Consider the following 19,690-nt stretch of genomic DNA (forward strand, 5'->3'; position numbering starts at 1 on the left):
ATCAAATGCATAAAAAGATCCACCATTTTCAGTCAAGCACTTACCCAAGATGAACTCCAGCAAGAAACCAATTTTACCCTAGAAACAAACAGATGCAGCCTTACACCAGATGACTTCCCACTGTCTAGTTGTCTTTATTATGGTGAGATGCACATGGCATCCACAGGGAAAGGGGTCCACAGAGGATTGACCGTATGGGACCATCTGGAGTGTTCAGCATTCTTCGAAACATTAGCTTTAACAGGGAAAACCAAAGTACTAATCTGTGTACAAGAGGAAGCAGGAATAATCTACACACTGACTTAATGCTAACCTAGCATGTTGTACCTAACACTTTAAAGACAAGTTTTGGGTTCAAAATGAGTTAAGCTCTCACAGCACCATCTGCAGGGTGCTGTCGATCTCCACGGACAATGATGGCTTTACCCCCATATACAGCACTTCAAGCGAAATCACAGAATGAACTGGTGTGACACCATTTCAAACTAAATTAAGGCCAAAATTAAGCTCGTTTCAGGAGTTCAAACCTGCTTGCCAAAGTAAAAAAGTTTGCTCTGGCTTGAAAACACCTTCAAACAACCATTGCGATTACGTAACCTTAAAATTAAAGGTTCTTTATTGGCAAATGGCTCCGTGAAAGCGCTCATCGGATGCAAAATGCACTTTTACATGTTGTTTGAACTGAAATGTGTGTTGGGAGTGTGTGTACACAAACACCCTATAATGATAAAAATCCACCCAGTGTTTTTTTTTTTTTAAATCCCAATAAAGCAGTGTCTCAGATCAAGCTGTTCTCGGATTCTTAGCGAAGTGACATAGTTCTGCACACAGGCACTGCACACTATTGACGAACACTGGCGTTTTATCACAGACCCACCCTGAGTGAGCTGTAAACAGTCCGCCACTGTTTCGACACCAGAGCGGGTGTAGACAAGAGTGGCTCCCAAGCGATTGAGGTGTTATGTTGTTGGATGTAGCCTAATAATGAACATAGCAGTCGTCATTTACTCCCGACATCACACTGAAGACGCAGAGGATTACTTTTGTTTCTGAAGAGAATGTGCCCCCGATCTACCTAAATGCTATTTTGCTATGTTTCTATACAAAGTACTTTGCCATGAGTACATTGGGGCCTTTAAAATGGAAGTAAGGGGGCAAGATATTCAGCAGGTTTCAAAAGCAGCTCACATTTCTGTACCAAAATTAACCCTTCTGAGCAAAATTATTAAGTTGTATAAAGTAACTATAAAGTTATCTTCTATTTTATTTTATTTATTCCCATGAAATCCCTTGTACTCCTAATGCAAGTGCATTACTGAAAACACTTTTTTTTTTTTTTTAACAAACTGTGGGGCTAGTTTAAATCATTATCTCTTGTACTAGGTTATATTGAATTTGAAAGCAGTTTAAAAACATAAAGGTCTGCCACACTTTATACAAGTCAATGGATATTTCCCATGCCCATGCGTTGCCTCTTAGCATCTGATCATGTTCCTTAAACTAAGAAATGAAAAGTAATTACGCCAACCTCGATCACATTTTTGCACACAAGGCCTGAAAAAATAAACAAACAACTTTATCCAGCTCACCCACAGCTAGATTTCAAATCATACCCGAATGGCTCATTCCACAGGGAAAAGCCCTCCAGAGACCGTCTTATGCCACTCTCTCCAAACAAGGCAAACTATTTTAGACCCAAACACCCAAGCAACATAAAAAAAAACAAGTCAATGGATACAAAATACCATTTGTTAATAATGCAGCTAATGTACTGCCATCTAATATATATTTCCTTTCATTATAGCCATATGGATTAAAATATCACACAATAGCTGTCAAAACAAACAGCATTTTTGGACATGAGAACATTTTGCATGTTCCTTTGAAGCCCAAAAATACTGTCTAGGCAGGCAGCTCACTAGATGTTGATACGCAGCCAGTGATTTTACAGGTTTCACTTGTCAACGGTCAAACAAACAGGATGAAAATTAATTAAGGATGCTGAATTCTTTGGTAACTGGGTCATTCTGCAAAACAGGTGCCATTGTTGTCTCTCAAATACATGTGGAAAAATTACTTTAACATTCAATAGATGATGCCGACTTTAAAACACATAAACAAAGACAGTAACTTTCTGTTGTGCTTTTTTCTTTCGTCATAAATGTCATTTTTACCAATGTCTCACTATATATTAGAATAATATTTATTTGTAATATTAGCAAAAATTTTATTAAATATAAAATACATGAAAGCCTAATATATATTCTAATACAAAATTATCTGCTATTATCTAAGAACTTCTTCGTCTCGTTTTTTTTCTTGTCTTTTTGTTACTTTTAGTAGTAACGTTAGTTAAATCTTCAATGTTCAACTGTTTAGATGAATATAGTAAACGTTTGAAAATCGAAAAGTGCATATTTGTTGAAAGATCAGCATTCAATTCTCCTCATAATAAGTACTTTGTAGTTTCACGACCTTGCAATATCAACTTGAACTAAAAACGGTCAACGCTGTTTTATCATCAATCCTCTCCAAGCATAAATTACAATTAATTTCACAATTCACTGACACATTGTCTTACTGAATGTTTAGAAATTATACTTTAAACCACCTTATTAAAACTAAAAATGCTCCCATTTCTTAGAATAACCCAACTTTCCAATAACCAAACTGATCTTATGTGAATATTAAATGTGCTTTGATCACTCCTGCTTCATAATTGCCATTCAACGCAGTTTCATGCATATTATCTGTAAAAGCTTCATGTAAACACTGGCACAGGCTCGAAGAGCAGATTCCGGTTGGAGAACAATTTTAAGGCTGGTTGTTATTTTGCTAAAGCTGGCTAACGCATCTCTTACGAAACAGATGTTTGGAAAATCCAGCCGAGGATTAATAAAATCATTGTGATCACGCATGTCGCCCTATAGAGGTATAAGAGGAGTCGTTGGTTCAGTGTTGTGTCCTTACCTCGGCTGTTGGTAAGATGCTGTTTGTGAAGGGTATGTTGTTAGCTCGCTGTCAGTAATGGTAGCGGTTTATGATATGGTATGATGTGCAGGCAGCGGGGGACGGAGGTGCTTCTGCTGTGACTGAATGTGAGAGGAGTGGCGATATCTAACGGTCACAAGGGGAACTACGTCTAATGTTAAACGGTTATTAGCTTGATTAGTTGAACTTCATCGTCTAACACAGGGCTGTCCAAACTCGGTCCCGGAGGGCCGGTGTCCTGCAGACTTTAGCTCCAACTTGCCACAACAGACCTGCCTGGAAGTTTCTAGTATGCCTAGTAAGAGCTTGATTAGCTTCAGGGGTGTTTTAATTAGGGTTAGAGCTAAACTCTGCAGGACACTGGCCCTCCAGGACCGAGTTTGGACAGCCCTGCTCTAACACATGTACTATTATTCAACTGCATTTTGACACGAAATCAGAGCATAGCATCACGCAGTTGCTGCAGATTTGTCGGCTGCACATGATGCGAATCTCCCGTTCCACCACATCCCAAAGATGCTCTATTGGATTGAGATCTGGCCATTTGAGTAAAGTGAACTCATTGTCATGTTCAAGAAACCAGTCTGAGATGATTTGAGCTTTGTGGGTGCATTAACCTACTGGAAGTAGCCATCAGAAGATGGGTACACTGTAGTCATAAAGGGATGGACATGGTCAGCAACAATACTCAGGTAGGCTGTGGCGTTTAAACAATGCTCAATTGGTACTAAGGGGCCCAAAGTGTGCCAAGAAAATATCCCCCACACCATTACACCACCACCACCAGCCTGAACCGTTGAGACAAGGCAGGATGAATCCATGCTTTCATGTTCTTTACACCAAATTCTGACGCTACCATCTGAATGTCGCAGCAGAAATAGAGACTCATCAGACCAGGCAACGTTTTTCCAATCTTCTATTGTCCAATTTTGGTGAGCCTGTGCGAATTGTAGCCTCCGTTTCCTGTTCTTAGCTGACAGAAGCGGCACCCGGTGTGGTCTTCTGCTGCTGTAGTCCCTCTGCTTCAGAGTTCGACAGAGATGGTATTCTGCATACCTTGCTTGTAACAAGTGGTTATTTGAGTTACTATTGCCTTTCTTTCATCTCTAACCAGTCTGCCCATTCTCCTCTGACATCAACAAGGCATTATCGATCCATTATCCATTTGAAAACAGGTGATGGAGATTTACTGCTAATCACAGAGCCGGCTTCACTGACGAGATGCGCATGAGAATCGCATGCGATTAATTGCACAGCCCTAATTTAAATACATTTAGAAAACTACTTATTACATTGTTTTCAGTCAAATACTTTGACCTTTGTAAGTTAAAAAAAAAAAAAGAAAAAAAAAAAAAAGTAAAATGTCTCAATTTCTACCAACTTCAACTTTTTCTCTCATCTGACTCTGACCAAAATAAAGCAAACTTTTAAGTGTTGAGCGGTTTAGATTTTTATGTTAATAAATGCAGCACAATATAATTAAGGAATGGTTTAGCAGCACTGATAAAACAGACTTTATATAATTAGACAACTTTATTATATGAGAAAAGAGAAAATAGCTGTTGCAAAATCAACAAAACTACAAGATCACCAAATTTACCAAACCAAAAAAAGTACACAATTTCTCATTAAAGAAAAAAACTGTACAAAATGACAGTGATGGAAACAAGATTCACATTATCGTCTTTTCTGGAAAATATTTCCCCTTCCTCCTGGCCCTCCTCGACCCCGGCCCCTTGCTGCGACTGCAAAGGAAAGACAAACAGTTAGTGGTTTCATCTTACGCATGTCCTATGAAAAACATCAACTTGTTCAACTTACAAATGAGGACAATGGAAGCAATCAAAATTAAAAAGAGCAATGATATGCAAGTACTATAACAAGTCTCAGTTAGCTTAACGCAGTACACGTAGTGAGTTTTTTTTTTTTTAATAAAATTATATAAAAAGAAAACATAATAGAAAATGAATAGAGCAAGCTAGTGTTAGAGGCCTTTTTTGCTTTTGTTAATTGTATAATAAAAAGATAACAAATGGATAGAATACAAAAAGATTAGAAAAGCATGTGTTAAGCTTTTTTTTAAAAGAATAGAATTAGAATAAGTAGTGCTAGAGTTAAAGGGTCAAATAAAGATGGAAGAGATGTGTTTTTAGCCGATTCTTGAAGAGGGCTAAGGACTCAGCTGCTCGGATTGAGTTTATTCAACCAGGACTTACTTACTACCCATTATGCCCTCAGCATGTAGGGCAGCAACAAAAGTCTTCCACTCCTGTCTGTTTTGGGCCAGCTGCTGGATGGTGCCCCAAGTGTGGTTAGGTTCTTTAGTTCTTGTTCTACAGTCCGGCACCAGGTGTACTTTGGTCAGCCTCTCTTACGTTTGCCTTCTGGTGTCCAAAAAAGGGCTATTCCACCAGGAGGGAACATTTAATTTAAAAGTCTGTGAAAGTGGTTTTGTGCCTCTTTGGGATGGCACAATAAAGCCATGTTCACTTGCAGAACGCAAGTTTCTAGAGGGCACATAAGTATGAAGTAATGAATTTAGGTAAAAGGGTGCAGAGCCAGTGTTGGTTTTGTATTGAAATTTTATGCGAGCAGCTATTGGTAGCTAGTACAAATTGATAAACGTGATGACAAGCATTCTTTTTGGCTCATTAAAAATTTAATCTTGCTGCCGCGTTCTGGATTAATTGCAAAGGTTTGATAAAACTGGCTGGAAGACCTGCCAAGAGAGCACTGCAATAGTCCAGCCGGGACAGAACAAGAGCTTGAACAAGGAGTTCTTTGTGACGTTGAATAAAGCAAATCTGCAGGACTGGGCAGTTAGCAGTGTGGTCTGAGAAAGTCAGCTGATCATCAATCATAACTCCAAGGTTTCTGGCTGTTTTTTTTAAGAAGTTATGGTTGATGTGCCAAACTGGATGCTGAAATTGCGATGTGAAACAATGGGTTTGATGGAACCACAAGCAGTTCTGTCTTGGCAAGGTTGAGTTGAAGGTGATGGTCCTTCATCCAGCAAGAAATGTCTGTTAGACAAGCTGAGATGCGACCAGCTATCTTCGGATCATCAGGATGGAATGAGAGGTAGAGTTGAGCGTCATCAGCATAGCAGTTATATGAAATGCCATGTTTCTGAATGATAGAAACGAGTGATGCCATGTAGACAGAAAAGAGAAGTGGTCCAAGAACTGAGCCCTGAGGCACACCAGTAGTTAGATGTTGCGACTTGGACATCTCACCTCTCCAAGATACCTTGAAGGACCTATCTGAGAGGTAAGACTCAAACAACCGGAGTGCGGTTCCTGAGATGCCCTTTGCCAATAGGGTTGACAGGAGGATCTGGTTGTTAACCATGTCAAAAGCAGCAGACTGATCCAGCAAGATAAGTATTGAAGATTTGGAATCTGCTCTTGCCAGTCTTAAGGCTTCAAACACTGAGCAAGGCAGTCTCGGTTGAATGTCCACTTCTGAAACCAGACTGGTTGCAACAAATGACATATAAACTAATTACAAACAGTGTTCAGTGCTATTTTAAAGGACATTTAAATTAATTTAATTTTTAGATACAAATTATACTTAAATGCAACTGCTTTAACTGCCAACGGTACTAATGTACTAGAACAAAATTATTTGGGACTATACAAATAATGCGGCTAACAAGCATTTGACATTGCAACCACTGAAAAACACAGCATAACTGCAGTTACAGTAATGAAGTCAAAGATGCCATAAAAAGGTCCAACCTTGAGCTTTGAGAATAGCAGCTTTGCCTCTTCCAGCTCCTGCACCTTGGTTTTTGTTTTTCATGCTCTTCAGCATGGGGGCGTTTTTCAACATGTCTGGCAGAATGAGGAAGCGTATTTTGCTGCCGCGAATGTATACCTGCTCCAGCTGGGACACTCTGCCATCTCGATATGTCACTGTAATGTTGGACATCTGATTCAAATAAAACACAAGCCCAGTTAGTTTCATTATTCAATATTTAAGTTTAAAGTAAATGTTTGGATGGCGTAGATACAATGCATCAAGAATGAATTGTGATTCATTCAGCAGTACCTGGCAGTTCATGTTATCCTCTGCTTCAATCAATTTGCCTCTGTACACCTCTCCAGTGTTTGTCTCGCAGGTCACGATGTGACCCTCTGCTTCATGCAGGACTTTGATGGGAACACCAATAGACATGTTTTAATCTGAAGAAAAAAAAATAACACCAAATAACTAGAGGCGAAAGAGTTCAGAGGAGAGTAACTTATAAGGGTTTTATGAATCTTTGCAAATCGCTTAAGTGTTCGAGTCACTTAAAAAGATCCGATTCATTAGAACACTTCGTTCAGGAATCGGACTACACTGGCTTTACCACGTTACTTTTGATTCAGTACAACGAACCGGTTCATAAGAATCATTCGTTCAGGAATCATGTTCTGTGCAATTTGCACATCCACGCACAAAAATGGCACGTCTTGAAAAAAAAATCAATTTTGGTATTTAATTAAGTTAAATGACAAATGTAACTTAACTAACATATTCCCAATGAATCTGTAGACTGGCCTCAAACGAGTCGAATACATAAACCAAGCAAACAATGAATGTCTGAAATGGACGTTAAAGCATCGAACAGACCCTGCAAGACCGTGTACTTTCGTGAAAGACAAAACTATAGACTACAAATAATAGGTTTATGTCATAAAGCATTACAGTACCTTGTATCAACGGCTTCGTAGAGAACCTCACAGCTGAACAACGTGAGTATTTGCGGCGTTTCCCCGCTCCCACAATGCAGCTGAAAGCATAAGCCCCGCCCTTTCCTGAAACTCTGTTGCATTATGGGAGTTGAAGTAATATTACAAAGTAAAATTCAGGTCAATGTAAAGAAGAATCAAACACCTCAGAATTACACAAGAGGGCAGTATTGAATTGTGGATATTATCCAAAACACTCAATTAAACGTCACAAATATTAATTATTATAATAAACAGTTTAAAAATCAGACGTCTTTGTCAGTTCAGCATTTATTTCTGCATTCTATAATTTGATTTAAAACATGTAACATCTTTAATATTTTTGTGCACGAAATACATATCTGACACGGATTTCAAAAACGACTACTTTTTTATATGAGACAATTTTTAAATTGTTAAAACAATGGGGGAAAAAAAGCTTTGAGAAGTCATTTGTCTGGTTTTGACATCATTAAGATTCATTGCTCTAGTCTGAGACATTGTGCAAGGCAGCAATACGGTCTAAATTTGTTTTGTCATCCTGGTGCTTGATAGACTGATTCTGTGTCTATTCTTAGCAGTAGTCTTTTCTCTTTGTCTGTAAATGACGGCAGAACAAGAGACCTGTTCAAAATGGGCTGAACTGACAAGCCAAGACAAGAAGTATCTGTTTATTGAATGTTCCTGCTTTCCTGAAACTAAGGGAAGTGGTAAAAACTAATAATGGACTGAAATGGTGGTCAAAGACAGCTTTTTTAAAATATAGGCCTACACTGTAAAAAAAAAAAAAGTTGAGCCAACTTAAATTTTTAAGGCAACCAGCTTCAGCAGATTTCTCTCAACTTATTTTTGTAGGAGATTCTCAACTTTTTGTTGTATAAACTTGAAACAAGTTGAGAAAAAAATCTGCCGAAGCTGGCTGCCGTAAAATTTTAAGTTGGCTCAACTTTTTTTTTTTTTTACAGTGTAGGCCTACCACATAATGTTATAACAGCAAATTCCTATAAACCCACCTCCCCATGCCAAAAATATTTAACCTACTTTATTTATTTTGTATCAGATATGTTATCTAAGGAATTTTATCATTGGTAAGATGGAAAAATTTAATTATTTTCTTTAAAAACATGTCAGCGTTTAACAGGAAATTGTAACTGTTTATCAAATAGTCTCTTTCTGTGACCTGAAATTGCCCTCATGAGATTGAACCTGACGTTCTGAAGAACTTCACCTGCATCAAATCCACAAAAGAGAAAAAAGTAAATTCAACCAATTACAAATAGTGACATAGTGGAATGGGTGGGTATGTGTCTGTTGATTACACAGTAACTCTCAGCAATGTCTTCAAACCTCATTTTAGCAGCAGAATGAACCTGCCAGCTGCTACTGATCTATGTGACAAGCTGACAGTCTGTTAGCTTCACTCCCATCTGATTTAGACTACAAGCATTCATGATGGAAGAAGATAAATTACTGCGTAAGCCCAAAGATTCGTTTTTGTAAGGAACATCCGTCTCATTATAAAATGGTGCTCTCAACACAAAATCAAACCATGCCACTGTTGAGCTGACTGACATTTCTCAGCTAGAATCAACAAACCACTAGATTTGAACTGATATACTATAACCAAGTGCTGGACACATTGCACCATCTTTTAAGCAATGGAAAGAGTTTCCGTTTCTTTCCTTTTTATTGTTGTAATTATTATAATTAGTGTAATTTGGTATAGTTGCCATTACAATAATAATAATAAAATTATGTATATTTTTATATTTATTTTATAAGTATTATTGTGAAATATTATTTATTACTATATATTTTTAAAGATTTTTGCTGTATTTCTGATCAGTAATATTATCATTACAATTAAAAGGAACTGTTTTCTGTCAATATATTAAATGCTATAGATCTATATATGCATTTAGTATATATGAAAATATATAGAAATACATAATATAAAATATGAGAATGTCTGATTATTTATGCTGATTTAAAACTAGTTATGGATGTGTTAATGTGTCGACTTGTTCCATTTTTAAAATGGAATGTCAAATTCCATGTGTCAAATACATGCATTGTGTACACAGTGCAGGTTTTTCCACTTTAGAGCTTTTTAATGAGGAAAAAGGAAGTGTATTGGTCCAGTTTAAGGGATCATCAAATGCCCCTTCATTTGATTTCCTTTGCATTAGGCCGGCTGCTGGCGTCAGCAGTCTCTCTGTAAACACAATCATAGCTGCTGGTCTGTGTAGGAGTCCACGACTGCGCTCGTATGCATGCGTGTCAGAAGAGGACATTAAACAGCACTGTCCTACATTCTCAATTTTATGATCCCTAATTATTATGTTGTGCTGTAGACTAAATAAATCTATTACACATGATTGCTCATTTGACATACTATTTGTGACTCATTATTGTTTATACTTGTATGATTTGATCATTATAACGAGAATCAAAGTCCACTTTATTGAGCACCAAGAAGTCCACTTGTCGTTGCACAGACAGTTTATGGCTTAAACCAGCTGTTTAAGGATTACTGAAATCGATTTAATGGATAATTGATGTCTGCATGTGATTCTAATCAAGCACATCACTATTCGTAAATTCTATTTGGACAAAATTCGGAATAGCTTTGTTTTATTTAGTACATTTCTTAAATATTAGCACATGCTTACAGTCAGTACAGTATTCAGTTTGGTCATGTTTTAATAGGGCTGCATGATTCATCGAAATGAAACCAAAATCGCAAAATGGCTTAGTGCGATTATCAAATTGCAAAAGCTGTGATTTTATTATATACATATATTAATATAAATACATATACACTGCATGTATAGTTTCAGAGTGAAGCGTGGTCAGAATCAGAATCAGAATCAGAATCAGAATGAGCTTTATTGGCCAAGTATGTTTACACATACAAGGAATTTGTTGTAGTGACAGAAGCTCCACAGTGCAACAGAAAGACAGTAACAGGACAGGACACAGGTAATGAAACAAAATAACAGGAAATAGCCAATAACCAATGTACAAAGCAGCAAAAAAAATAAAAAATACACAATATATAATATATAATATAGGCGACTATGTATGTACAGGTGAAGTATGTGCAAATTAGAAATGAGAAAATAAAATAAGTGAGTGTGGTGAATGGATAATGTATTAGTTGTGTGTTCTACGTTTATTTATTGAGTGTTCATGAGATGGTAATCATGAGGTTGCTCATGATCCGGTGTTTTCAGCAGCTTGGTTGACAGTAAATGCAGAAAACTCCAGTCTAGGTCACTTATAACATTCATTTATTATTATTATATATTTTATTATTATTATTATTATTATTATTACATAGTCATATTGATATATAATCACCTCATTTTTGGCCAAATTGTGCAACCCTACAAACAAGCATTTTAAATCACAATTTTTATCAGAAAAATTGCAAAAAAAACTTGCAGCCCTATGTTTTAAAACATTACAGAGGCTCTGGCAGTTGTACTTACTGTACAGGTTCTCAGTTTGGACAAACACCTATTTAAAAAAAGAACAGAAAGATGATACTTCTTTAAAACATGCCACACATCAAGTTCTTTTATGGTCTGGTCATAATAGATTTAGCTGAATTCCCCAGAATATTGATTTAATCCATTATGCCTCTCCCGCTTTGACCAGGAAACAATGCTCTTTTAATAAAGCTCCTTGGAAACATATAAGCTTTAAAATGCTCAACAATGTCAGCAAACAAGTTCTTCACGAGGTCTGAAAATCTGGAAACACCATCAGGGGTGTTTGACTGCAAAGAGGAGTAGGAATTCCTGGAATTTGTGTAGTGAGGGTTCCCACAGGAGCTATGTGATCCTCACATGGTTTTATCTTTCCTGACCCTTGATAGTACTGTAAGTGAAGTCACACTCACTAGCAATTCAGATCAGTGATAGCTTCGCGAAGAATGAAACAATCTTCATTTGGGTATTTTCTGAGGAATAACTCTTGTGGAAGTGTGTGTCATGACACTTCTGCAAGATCGGATGACTTGCTTGTCCTTATGGGCACCAGACATCTGACATGTACGTTAGTAATAGCACTGCAGTCTTTTACGGTCATGATTTCTACATGGTCCCTGATGGAGGGAACTTCCTCCCCGGTATGTAATGAGAAAATCTTTGTCGAACTGGCAGGAAAGGAATGTTCCAAAGTTCCATTTAAACTGTATCCTAAGTCTTGGAATTCTGTTTGAGGCTTGGTTTTTGGTGGCATTTGCTTTGTAAATTTGTCACAGGAAACCATGCCAGGAATGGGATTGGCATCCAAGACATAGCCATTGGACACTGTACAAGAAGTCTCAATCACACTGACCGCAGCAGAAGAAGCAACCATGCCTCTGTTGCGGTTACCATTGGCCAGTCTGTTTTCATGCCACAGGAAGTGCTGTCGAATGATCCTTCGGAAGGTGTGTCTGAAGTCACGTATTCGGTAGGCGTATATAAACGGGTTAACTACTGAATTAGCATGTGAAAGTATTATGGCCAGGTACATGACCCAGTCCTGAGGTCGATCACACTGTGGACAGAACAGTGTGAAGCAGTTAATAATATGCAAAGGTAGCCAACAAATAGCAAAGAGGCCCACAATAATAGCCAGCGATTTGGCCGCGTGGACTTCCCTTTGCAGCGTGGACCGCGATGAGGATCCTTCCCTGTGGGCATATCCTTGAGAGTGTACTAGTTTCTGCTCCATCTGTCTGAGCTGGTGACGGGCAGCCATGAAGATCCGTGCATAGATGGCCAGCATGGCAAGTAGCGGAGTCAAGACACAGACGAAAAAGTTGAAATAAACCATGTAACCCATGGTGACCACCTTCTCGAACAAGCACTCCGTCATACCTTGAGGACAAGAGCTATTGGTGCCCGCGGCGACACGCCTGTTCCAGCCTAGCATGGGGGTCAAACCGATGACCACTGAAAGTATCCAGCATACCGCAATGATGCCTTTGGCTCTTCGGCCTGTGACAAGGCTGTTGTACCTTAGCAAGACAAAACAAAAACAGACATGAGACAGCAATTATTGTAGGAAGTATGCTATGGAGCACTATATAGTGACAAACATGCAAAGTTTGGTCATATATTAAAACTCTATCTTCCTCAAACAATATGTTGATGTTTCCTGAAGTCCATCCTGGAGTGGGACGTATTGTTCTGTGCGCACACAGTGCGTGAAAACTGTCAGAGCTGGAAAAGGCTGCACCATTTTTTTACAAAATCCACACATGCATGCATTGACTTTGCTCCTGGGAAATGTCCATTGTTTAGGTGTTAAGCTTTGGTAATTGCTGCCAAAGTAGAAAATACCAGGATATGAGCTAATAAGAAGCATATATTTCACCTGTTTTGTGCCTATTCTTAAAATAATACTTACAGGCCTTGTTTTTGTACGACTTTACCTAAATCTTTTCAGTGATATAATTAGAAAAGCATGAGAAGAATTAAATTGCTCAATTAAATCAGGGGTTTTCAGCTGGAAAAGATTAAAAGGATTTCACAGTCTTTTTAGAGGAGGCAAAAAGCAATCCAATTATTCGGCATTAAATGTTTAAGAATATTACAAAAAACAAACAAAATTGTGGTAACGTATTTCATTCATTTTTATCATTTATCTTTATCTACACATTGTCATATGAACACCCAGTCAGTCATGCAACTGCCACTTCTTGTTGCATGTGTTTTATTGTGCCTTATGTTTTTGTTTCACTTAAAATAACCAACTCGTAAGAGTCATTCTTCATTCTTTCACAAGTCGGACTACACTGGTTGTGCTGTATGTTTTTGATTCCCTAAAAAGAACTGGGTCATAAAAATTATTAATTCGGGACTAAACTGGTTGCACTGTATGTTTTTATTCACTAAAAAAGACAATTTGATTGATTCTTTCATTCAAGATTTGGACTACACTGGCCGCACTACATGTTTTTGACTTCCTAAAAATAAATGACTCTTAAGAGTCATTGATTTGAAAGTCAGACTATACTGGTTGTGTTGTTGTTGTTGTTTTTTGGATTCACTAAAAAGAACAGACTCGTAATAGTCATACATTCAGGAGACAGACTACAATGGTTGTGCTGAATGTTTCATTCTGCATATTCAGTAGCATTTTTGCAAGGATGTCGAATAGGTATCACAGGAAAAACTGTCTTTACTTAACTGGTTATGTGTTTGGTCTGCTTACGCATAAGGACTGAATATTAATGCCTACCAAATATAAAAAAAATAATGGCAAAACTTTATAGTTTAATTAAGAACATTACTATATTGAGACCCCTGGTTGAAAAACCTAGAACTAAATGTTAAGTGCTATAATAAATTATAGCATATTAGCAACTGTATAAGCATCAGTTTACAAACAGTTTGGAATACAGCTGTGCAAAATCCACCGCCGTTATGCATTTCAGACATCCCATCATGCAGGCAGCCCTGCTACATGTTTCTTTTGCCAAGGGCAATTGCTGGAAACAGTGGTCAAATGTCAATTGTTTCAAAAATCCTTGGGCTTATAGCAGGCTCATCGAGAACAACAGGGACTGCTTCATTAAACCCAGAGGACTTACAGGGCTCCAGTACTACTGGTACCTCATTCACACACCCACAGAGACTGGAAGCCGACAGACCTTATGTAATCAACACCTGCCGGGGCTTTTGCTGTCACTGCTGTTCTCTTACAATGCTTCGGGCGGCTCAATCTACACCAGGAGCAGAAATGTGCATCACACCGTGTATGCAGGCGGGTGGTAAAGTCCCACACCTTTCAGCTACTGAAAAGTGCGGCTGAAAGCTGCTGGGCCAGAGCATTTAAGAATAACCATTACAATGTTCAACTGGAGTGCAAAATGACCCATGTTAAAGACTTTACACTGGTTGCCTTTACATTAGGGGTGTAACGATATCACAAACCGAACCGAAAGATCGCGATACACCACCCACGATACGAATCGCGGAACTCTTGTCACGTACCACGGTACTCTCACGCCCCCTGCTGCCCATTGTTGAGGTTAATGACACTTATCTCTAACTAACTATTAATTTAAACAATTTTTTCTTTGCTTACATTTGATTAAATTGTATTAGTAACGACTAATTAGAGCTTTTTAAATTTTGTTCTAAATATTATATTCTAAAGTTACTGTTTTCCAAGTGCATGTCATTTCATGTGACTTGGGAGTGAGCGTCACACTCGGTTGCTATATGCAGGATGGCTGCTTCCCATAGTAGTGAAATTGCAGATCCCCCGGACACATTTAAGTGTCCTGTGTGGGAACACTTTGGTTTTCCAGTGGAGTACAGGAATGGAATTTGTGTCGTAGACAAAGCGCACACAATCTGTCGTAACTGTTTCACAAAACTCTCTTATACGACAGGAAACACATCTCATGGTGCGTTCACACCAGACGCGAATGAAGCGAGTGATTTACATGCTAAGTCAATGCAAAGACGCGAATAGACATCCTGTGGTGCGGGAATGAGGCGACCGCATTTCAGTCAGAATGTGCTGCATGATGGTGTTTTTAAAAAAGATCTTAAAACTTAATTGAACTTCCAAATGTTTCTTAGAGTGGACAAGCCAATGTTTATTTTTGACTAGAGTACATTGGAGTTTATTTATTTCATTTTAGTTTACTTCAGGTAAGCTGACTTCACTAAAGAGAGAAATGTTTTATTCTGACTAGTCTACATTGGAGGTATTTATTTTATTTTTGTTTACTCCGGTATGCTGACTGCACTAAAAATGTGAAGCCAAAGTTAATAAAGAAAAAGTTAAGTCAAGTTATTGTTATTATTGAGTTAAGTGAATCTATTGTTCCTTAGCATTGCTGGTAAGATGACATGAACCCTACCCCCACAGCAAACCGAACCGAACCGGACCGAACCGTGCCACTGGTGTATTGTTACACCCCTACTTTACATCCTAAGTAAATTGTTTAAAGAAGCCCTTTTTTGATAAATATCACTGGACTTAGATATAATTAGCAGTAAATACTAAGGCAAGTATCACTTTTTTGTTATGTATTTTAATCACTAAGAAAAGAGTGCATATACTACACAGATAGATAGATAGATAGATAGATAGATAGATAGATAGATAGATAGATAGATAGATAGATAGATAGATAGATAGATAGATAGATAGATAGATAGATAGATAGATAGATAGATAGATAGATAGATAGATAGATAGATAGATAGATAGTTTTTGTGTGACGTGTTTGTTGTTTCTTTGTATGTCACTATATTACAACTTGGTGAAAGATTAAGTATTGATTATTGATTTGGCTCTACTGAAATGAACTATTCTTGAAACATTTGTCAACAGTGAAGCTACATGACTCCTCACTGCTAGAAGAGAAAGAGTGATTAAAGGGGAAATTACATGTATCTGAGGGAATTGCAGTGCATGTTGTGCCCATTATCAAGTCATTATCAAGAGAAAACTAGAGAGTCACACAGGCTAGGAGCCTTTAACCTAATTCAAAACATGCAAAATACAAATAAATACATATTAGATAATAATATTTCTGCAAACAAATAACATTTGATTAAATACACATTTAATCATCACACAACCACAAGCACATAAACAATGGGAATCAAGTTACTCCAAACCTATATGATCTTTCTTCTGTGAAACGAAAAAGAAGATAGTTTTAATAGCAATTTTTTCCCATACAATGAAAGTCAGTGGGGTCCAAAAACACTTGCTAACTTTCATTTTATGAACAAACACAACAGAACCTTTCACTCACCTCAATGGGATCTTGATGGCGATGTACCGATCCACGGCAATGGCCAACAAACTGAAGATGGAGCTCTGTGTGAGGACCAGCACGAAGCATGCAATGAAGAGGCACCCGTGAAAATGGCTGCAGAAGCCCGTGCTGATGGTGACAGCGAATGGAATAGCCAGGAGTCCCACTGCGATGTCCGCCAAAGCCAGCGACACCACAAAGAAGTTGGTGATGCTCTGGAGGTTACTGTTAAGGCAGACGGCCCAGCACACCAGAACGTTCCCTGCCACTGCCAAAACCGCAATCAGGAGCTCAAGAACAATGTAGACGAGCGAAGACATGGTGCCATCAACTGGTGTGAAAGGACATCCTCAGGGACACACATAGTTGTGCTCCCGATAATTGCTCAGTGGGACTTCACTCTGCCACTCAATGGCCCCAGCAATAGGTGTGAGGACTAGCCAATCCAACCATTCCTCTTGAATGAATGATATCTTGTTTTAATGGAAAGAGGGGATAGAAATAACCTGGTATCAGCTGCTAAACCACTCTGAGGTGGTTTAGGTACACTGAGGTGACTGCAGGGTCAATGGTGACACCCCTCTGTAAATCTTGATTTACCCGTTCACCAGCGTGTCCCTTCCAGCTCACTTCAGCCTTTCATTGAAAGTCTTAAAGGAAACAGCTACTAGACAGCATAAGGCGGCTCCGGTAGGCCTTCACTGGGACTCCTTGCCCTGTAGAAAGAACAATCATATCACACAATAAAAAATCAACCTCTTTGGGTCACAAAAGCAATCCATCTCCCAAACAGGAGGTCTCCATCAAAAGACAACAGGCTAAATCCAACAATAAGCTTTTATTTTAAGAAAGACTCCACAAATATGAATGAAATATTTGTGCATGCCTGCTATTTATCACAAGACCACTTCCTCCACTAGTTTCTAGGATCTGTACAGATGAACTTTGCAATGCCTTTGCTATTATTGGCTTAGAATTGTGAACAAGTATTCTTTTGTACCAATTCATGTGATTCTGCTTTCATGTTTCACTGACTTTCTACATTAAATGGATAAGTTTCTTCTTTATTGGATGAATAAATGGCAATTATTATCAGTTATTTCTTTTATATCCCAACCAACAACAAACTGTTTGCTTTTTGTTCAAAAGTTTTGGGTCTGTATATAGTAAAAAATATAGTAAAAACAGTAATATTGTGAAATATTATTACAATTTACATCCATACATTTAAAAAAAATATGCTGATTTGATGCTCAAGAAACATTTATTATTTATTATATTTTTGTGAAAAAAACAGCATTTGTTTGAAATAGAATTAATTTTAAACGTGTTTACTTTTAGATAGACCCCAGTCTTTTGAACAATAGTGTAAGTTTCAGCTCTCTACGTCTTCGGTACTTGATAATGCTCTGTCTGAATTGTTCAGGTTTGGCTTCAAAAAAACAACAACAACAAAAGAACAGAGCATCTAAAAATGTCTGTTTGCATGTGTAATTTAAATCAGTCTGGCAATCCTCTGACTCTTTTGGGTCATTTATTGTGGTTTTGTGTATCTAGAATGAATTGACTAACTGCAACATGCCTTCCATGGTAGGCCACATTATCTGTTATTTTTTAAGAGATTTCTAATATTTTAGCTCCAGTTTGTTTGATCAGGCACAAAACTGTGATGATTAAAGTTACACTCTTCCTTTGAGTTTTAGTGTTGCTGTTTGCTTTTTACAGCACAGCGTGACTTTGGTATGGCTGTTGACTCCCTCAAGATATAATGACAAATTGTTTCCAAAGCACAGGTCTGGCATGTTGCGTTTTAACAACTTTTGCATTAGCATGCATCAGTTTATAAAACGCTTCCTGTGCATCAAGACAAGGTACTTTCCGTAACGGTTAAACCATTATGAGGTATTATAATATTAACTATATGATATCTAGACTAAAAAGAACATACAGAGTCCCTCACGAGTCACGTCATGCGAGTGGGAGTGCGGAAATACTGTATCTGACAGCTGCTCAGCGAGCATGTTGTGTATGAGAGGAAATTATGCTTAGGGTCTGGGGACTATGATAAGCGTGTACTGCACACCTCTCTGTCATTCAAAAAGCATGCTTAACAGATATCTTGGTCACTGTAACGTAATTCTTATTTATTTATTTATTTAGTCATTTAGCAGACGCTTTTATCCAAAGCGACTTACAAATGAGGATTCTTGTGTAGTTAAGATCCACGTTTCTAGGTAACTACACCACAATTCATTTCAATGACATCATAGAGTAGAGAAACACATTGCTGTTTACCAAAACCTTTTCTTAAGAAAAATTTGACTGCTGAAACATTTACACAACAGAGCAACAACGTCTGAAACATTATGAGATATTTGCAGCAGAATTCTGTGACAATTCCACCACACATAACTAGCATAAGTGGTTATTTTAAACTTGCTTAACAACTATACAGTTAATGGAGAGCAACAGAGAAAGATGCTTTATATAGGATAGCTTGTAAATTACATCAGTTTTCTGTAAATCATTCTATATATGGATTTATGTAGGTTATAGTATAGTTGGCAAATAGCATGAATATGAAATTTTAAAATATTAATTCAAATCTTTAAGAATTATATTTATCTATAAGATAAGGTGTTCATAAAAAATGCTCTAGCTGGCCATCTTTGTTTTACCCTTTTTAATCCACTTATATGGCCATGAGGTGTGGCAAATGATTAAAAAAAATACAAAATAAAAATACTGCTTTTTCACAGTTAAAATTAGGTCTTAAAAGTGCATGAATAGCATAATACTTAAAAAAATGAAATAAAATGAGAAAAAAATGCTCTTAAAATAGTTTTTAGATGGAAGTAGTCTATTGCATTATGTTGAAGAGTGCTGTGACAGCTTGTCATGTGAACTACTTGTGCCCACTGTAAAAATATACAATAAAATTAGAAAAGGCGAACAAAATTGCGACATGAATTAATACAAATTATGAATTTACAGATTTGAATGAGCAAACAGGTCTGACTAACAGGCTGACAAAGTTACAAAATCTAAAGGCTGACCAAGTTTTCTAGTAAACAAATAGATTTAAGTACTGTTTATAATGTAAAAACACTACCGTTACTCACTTTAGCTGTTTACAAGCGTGTTTCCGCAGCGCACCTGAGCTGTAGGTTTCTCCGCAGGCATGCTGTCATTTCTGAAT

At 37.6% G+C, this 19,690-nt stretch overlaps 3 protein-coding genes across 3 annotated transcripts in view; all 3 read right to left on the reverse strand.

The window, feature by feature from the left end:
- LOC306855472 (calcium/calmodulin-dependent protein kinase kinase 2-like) overlaps positions 1-3,090 on the reverse strand; it is a 40,935-nt gene extending 37,845 nt beyond the window's left edge. The window contains exon 1 of the mRNA XM_079394217.1: positions 2,971-3,090. The gene's annotated coding sequence lies outside the window, so the exon portion shown is untranslated. The remainder of the gene's footprint in view (positions 1-2,970) is intronic.
- Positions 3,091-4,420: 1,330 nt separating this feature from the next.
- Positions 4,421-7,766, reverse strand: LOC306855560 (small nuclear ribonucleoprotein Sm D3). Its single transcript, XM_079394323.1, has 4 exons — positions 7,689-7,766; positions 7,045-7,178; positions 6,732-6,924; positions 4,421-4,736 (listed from the first exon to the last, which is right to left on the reverse strand). The coding sequence occupies exons 2-4, from the start codon at positions 7,168-7,170 to the stop codon at positions 4,669-4,671; spliced, it is 387 nt and encodes a 128-aa protein (XP_079250449.1). The 5' UTR covers positions 7,171-7,178; positions 7,689-7,766; the 3' UTR covers positions 4,421-4,668.
- A 2,897-nt stretch (positions 7,767-10,663) lies between these two features.
- Positions 10,664-19,690, reverse strand: LOC306855486 (adenosine receptor A2b-like). Its single transcript, XM_079394238.1, has 3 exons — positions 19,614-19,690; positions 16,489-17,207; positions 10,664-12,720 (listed from the first exon to the last, which is right to left on the reverse strand). The coding sequence occupies exons 2-3, from the start codon at positions 16,809-16,811 to the stop codon at positions 11,703-11,705; spliced, it is 1,341 nt and encodes a 446-aa protein (XP_079250364.1). The 5' UTR covers positions 16,812-17,207; positions 19,614-19,690; the 3' UTR covers positions 10,664-11,702.

This window comes from Barbus barbus (assembly GCF_936440315.1).
Source record: "Barbus barbus genome assembly, chromosome: 36".
NCBI classification, from domain to species: domain Eukaryota; kingdom Metazoa; phylum Chordata; class Actinopteri; order Cypriniformes; family Cyprinidae; genus Barbus; species Barbus barbus.